This window comes from Lygodium microphyllum, chromosome 25 (genome assembly GCF_053477565.2).
Source record: "Lygodium microphyllum isolate KBCC chromosome 25, Lygodium_microphyllum_v1.1.10, whole genome shotgun sequence".
NCBI classification, from domain to species: domain Eukaryota; kingdom Viridiplantae; phylum Streptophyta; class Polypodiopsida; order Schizaeales; family Lygodiaceae; genus Lygodium; species Lygodium microphyllum.
In genome coordinates, this window is record NC_141159.1 from 93,901,878 (window position 1) to 93,905,818 (window position 3,941).

Here is a 3,941-nt window from a genome sequence, read left to right on the forward strand (position 1 = left end):
GTCAAATGTTTGAATGAGCATCAATGTTATAGACACATTGTGAGTGAGGCTAAACATTTTGCACTTGAGCACTAAAGATGTAGTTTACTCAACCACATAAATTGAGCTTTAGATTGTGCCCTTAGGAACAAGGGCCTTGTAGGACTTGAACCTTGGACATAAACTAAGAAACATTGTTTACTCCTAGATTAACAACTAAATGTTTGAAATACATTTACACAAAGTTCAATATTGACTATCAAGATTCATAACTGCAGTGTCCAACATTTTACCTTGAAATTGTAGGGCAATGAATAAATATTTTTGAGATTTCTAACATTCAATTGGCATGTTTACACCTTGATTCATGTTATGTGAGCACCCCATGAATATTTGCAATCAAGTAGAAAGTTTATAAACATGATAAGGAAAAGGTCATAAGTCTCTCTTACATTATTTGTATGCCATATGTCTTTTGTTCAAGATAATGCCAAGTTCTTAGACCTTAATATGAGGCAATGAAACTTAGGTTAGTACCATGGCAGTTGTCAAGAATGACCAAAGTCTTTCTGGGGGGGGGGGGGGGGGGGGAGGTTTGGTGTGTGGGTTCACGTGAAGAAAAAGGGCCCTCGAAAAAATGCCACTTAAGGTGCTAGAAGACTAGTCCCTTTAAGGTTGGAATTTTGTTTCTTAAACCACCCAAAATCTCGCTCGCGGGCTAGGTCATTCCATGCCACTGAAGGTGCTAGAAGACTAGCCCCTTTACCCTGGCATGGTTTATTTACCAAGGAAGCCTTGATTAAGGTTCAAGAACAAACTTTAATTTGGGTGTTAAGGAACTTTCATTCCGGTTTAAAGAAGAAATTTTAGTTTAGGTGGTGCACGATCTGCTAATTACACGTGTGTAAAAGGGACAGGCGGTATTGGTCAATGGGCGGTGTAAAGCTATCTTTAACGGGCGACCTTCGGTGTGCATTAAACCCTGGGTAAGCGTAACCATGGTTGGGATAAAAACCCGGGTTAAGCGCCCCCCAAAAGCTTAGTAGGGGGAGGGGTCTATGCTCGCCTTTCTTTCTTTCTTATTAGCTCTAATCGCGCCCTAATCTGTGCTTTCTCCTTCCGCCTCCTCCCCCACCTCCCGCGAGACAACCCGATTTGATAATTATTAAAGAAAATCGGTACTGTCCCCCTACCCCTCTCTCTCCATTGTTTGATTTGATCAATTGTTTTCTTTCCTCATTCAATTTCAATGTCTTCCCAATTCCATTGAAATTCTGATACCTCGCCCTTTCCATCCACTGTTTTCCCAACCCAAAAGGCCTCCGTCCAATCACTGTTTCTGCTTAATCACTGCTTTGCTTAATTAATCATTGTTACTTCACTGTTGTTCAATCACTGTTCTGCTTAATTCCTGTTCATAAACGCTTAATTAATCATCGTTGTTACATCACTGTTTGCTTGAGGTTTTTATTTTCCCTTTTCTAACAGTGATCAATTCGCTTCAGATTAAGCTCAAATTCGCCCTTTTTTGAACTCTTCTACAGTAAACCTGACATTGTTTGAGCGCGGTACTAGGACTGGAGTATACACTGACTGAGAAGTTTTTTACAATTTATGCTTCTGGATTGTGTTTCAATGGTGTTGTTTCATGCCTGATTGAGGGCAGTTCTAGGACTAAAGCATACACTTACAGAGAATTTTCTCAATTTACGCTTCTGGATTGTGCTTCAATGGTGTTTCTAGCTGCCTGTACTAATGACTACTGAGTTAATTCTTGTTTTAGACACCAGAACTGAGAATCAAAGTGGAGGTTTCAGTTTATTCTGGCAAGATTTGGCCATGAAAAAGAGGCAGGTCTTGCGAAGTGGGGATAGAAAATTCATCAGGTAATGGCTATGACTGACCTCCTTCTCTCCAAATTCAACCGATTGTGAGTCAAAAGATATTATTTCGGAAGAAAATTTATGGTGACGTATTTGGAATGTGCAATAAATGTACTAGATTTTGAGCTTTCAGAGCTTTTGTGTCTTTGGTTGGGTAACTTGGCATGGATCAGGAAGAGGGGCAGTGCACCCTTTCATCACAAGCATCTCTAGAGGAGCAGTTTGTGATGCCAAGAGAGCGGGCCATTTGAGACAATTAAGGGATGGATCGCTCAGGCATGGTGCTTCATTACAGAATGCCTAATGGAGTCCCCCCATCTATCCCATCCCCGGCAACAGAAGGTGTCTGTGAGCCCGTACCCATACCCACAACAGCAGAACCCAAGCCTCTTCCCAGAATCCATGCCATGCCAAGTGGGAATGGTACACAACATCATCATACAGTGGATGAACCACCCAAATCGAAGAAAGTGCGCTACCGTGAATGCCAGAAGAATCATGCTGCCAATATGGGTGGCCATGCAGTAGATGGGTGTGGGGAGTTCTTACCGAGTGGCAAAGAAGGTACCCTTGAGGCTCTCAAGTGCGCAGCTTGCTCTTGTCACCGCAACTTCCATCGCCGTGAAATTGAAGGCGAGCACTCCTGCAGTTGCAAATCTAAACAACAGGCTGTCATATCTGGGCCTTCCACACCATCCTTACTGACTCTTCCTTCCTCCTCACATCCCCAAATGGTTATGCCTCTCAATTCTCCTCTTTTAACACAGTCCGATGATCCCTATATGCATGCTGGCTCTAGAAAGAAGCGTTTTCGTACCAAGTTCACAAATGAGCAGAAGCAGAAAATGTCATACTTTGCAGAAACAGTGGGATGGAAAATCTCAAAGCAGGATGAGGATGCTGTCCAGGAGTTTTGTAATGATATTGGAGTGAACAGGAATGTGTTTAAGGTGTGGATGCACAACAACAAGAACAATTTTACGAAGAAACTGTGAGTTCTTTTCTTCTCTTGTTGTACTTTGCTACATTTAGTTTAAAAGAATGCTTTTCATATTACTGCAGTGTATACAAAATAAGCTCTTAACTAATGGTCCCAGGGAGAAATACTGTTTTTGTTGCATGGTTAAGCATGCCATCGACCACACAGAAGATGCCTGCTTGACTGTGTTGGGCTTCCCTGTCATTTCTTTATTAGTTGAATGGATGAGAAAAGAGTGTTACACCATCTCAGTTCTTATTCTAATGCATTATTTGTGCCAGCTCAATATGCTAAATCAATGATTGGCCATGTGTACTGCAGGAACAATGAAGCTGAACATGCAGGAAAATATGACAGCTCACCAGAGTACTGACATCTAATCTTGTTTCATATTTCTTAGCAACAGATGCTTTCCTGAAGAACTTGCACGTGGTAGCTGTATCAGGTGACTGAGTTCCTCTTTGTAAATTTGGTTGGCACTGCATACTTACAGTTGAAGACAAACCTGTTGGTACTGTTAAACTTATGGTGATACCGTTGTCACTGTTTTAGCAGAGTTTGAGCAGAGTTGGTTTTTTTGACTCGAGCAAACTCATGTCCACATGTAAATTGTACTTCTTGTCGTTCATTGCCAAGCAGAACAGCTATAGAGAGGTAGCTTCATGCACTGTATGTTTGGTTGTTCCAGCCAGTACAATCTTAGCTGGGGAATCTAATTACACAGCAGATAGTCAAGTAACAATCTGTTAAGGATTATGCAAGAGGCTCCCTCTCTTCCAAGTGACTGCTTCTGCATAGAAGAGCTAGACACTTGTTGAGAACATATATATATGTACTATTCTCATCAATTAAGAACATTAATATGGTGGGGCTGTTCCAGCTTCTAGTCCATACGTTGTTTTGTTTCTATAACTTGTCTTGAATCCACAAGAAGAATCAGGATTCGAAACAGAAGATAAAAGTTTTCATTAAGATCTGAAGAATGGAGCAGCTGTACCTGAAGACTGCAGTTTTGCATAAGCAAGTTCCTCAGTCAGCTCTGTGTGTGTGTGTGTGTGTGCGTGTGTGCACGTGTGGGCACGCTTGCATGCATCGAGACA

General features: G+C 41.7%; 1 protein-coding gene across 3 annotated transcripts; it reads left to right on the top strand.

The window, feature by feature from the left end:
- The first annotated feature begins 1,013 nt into the window (after positions 1-1,013).
- Positions 1,014-3,730, top strand: LOC148014511 (zinc-finger homeodomain protein 2-like). 3 transcript variants are annotated; one of them, XM_087666701.1, is made up of 4 exons: positions 1,014-1,157; positions 1,763-1,865; positions 2,036-2,853; positions 3,163-3,730. In XM_087666701.1, exons 3-4 carry the CDS (start codon positions 2,126-2,128, stop codon positions 3,212-3,214), a joined length of 780 nt encoding a protein of 259 aa, XP_087522827.1. In that variant the 5' UTR covers positions 1,014-1,157; positions 1,763-1,865; positions 2,036-2,125; the 3' UTR covers positions 3,215-3,730. The 3 variants fall into 3 exon arrangements, 2 of the variants coding, with proteins under 2 accessions (XP_087522827.1, XP_087522828.1); XM_087666702.1 differs by having other exon boundaries at positions 1,028-1,157; positions 1,770-1,865; XR_015688638.1 differs by lacking the exon at positions 1,014-1,157 and having other exon boundaries at positions 1,164-1,865; positions 3,163-3,286; positions 3,397-3,730.
- The last annotated feature ends 211 nt before the right edge of the window (positions 3,731-3,941 follow it).

What these genes read in the sequence shown, in the direction of transcription:
- LOC148014511 (XM_087666701.1), top strand. Translation starts at nt 2,126, where the DNA reads ATGGATCGCTCAGGCATGGTGCTTCATTACAGAATGCCTAATGGAGTC. An exon ending in AACAATTTTACGAAGAAACT is followed by an intron (nt 2,854 to 3,162) that starts GTGAGTTCTTTT and finishes TGTGTACTGCAG; the next exon opens with GAACAATGAAGCTGAACATG.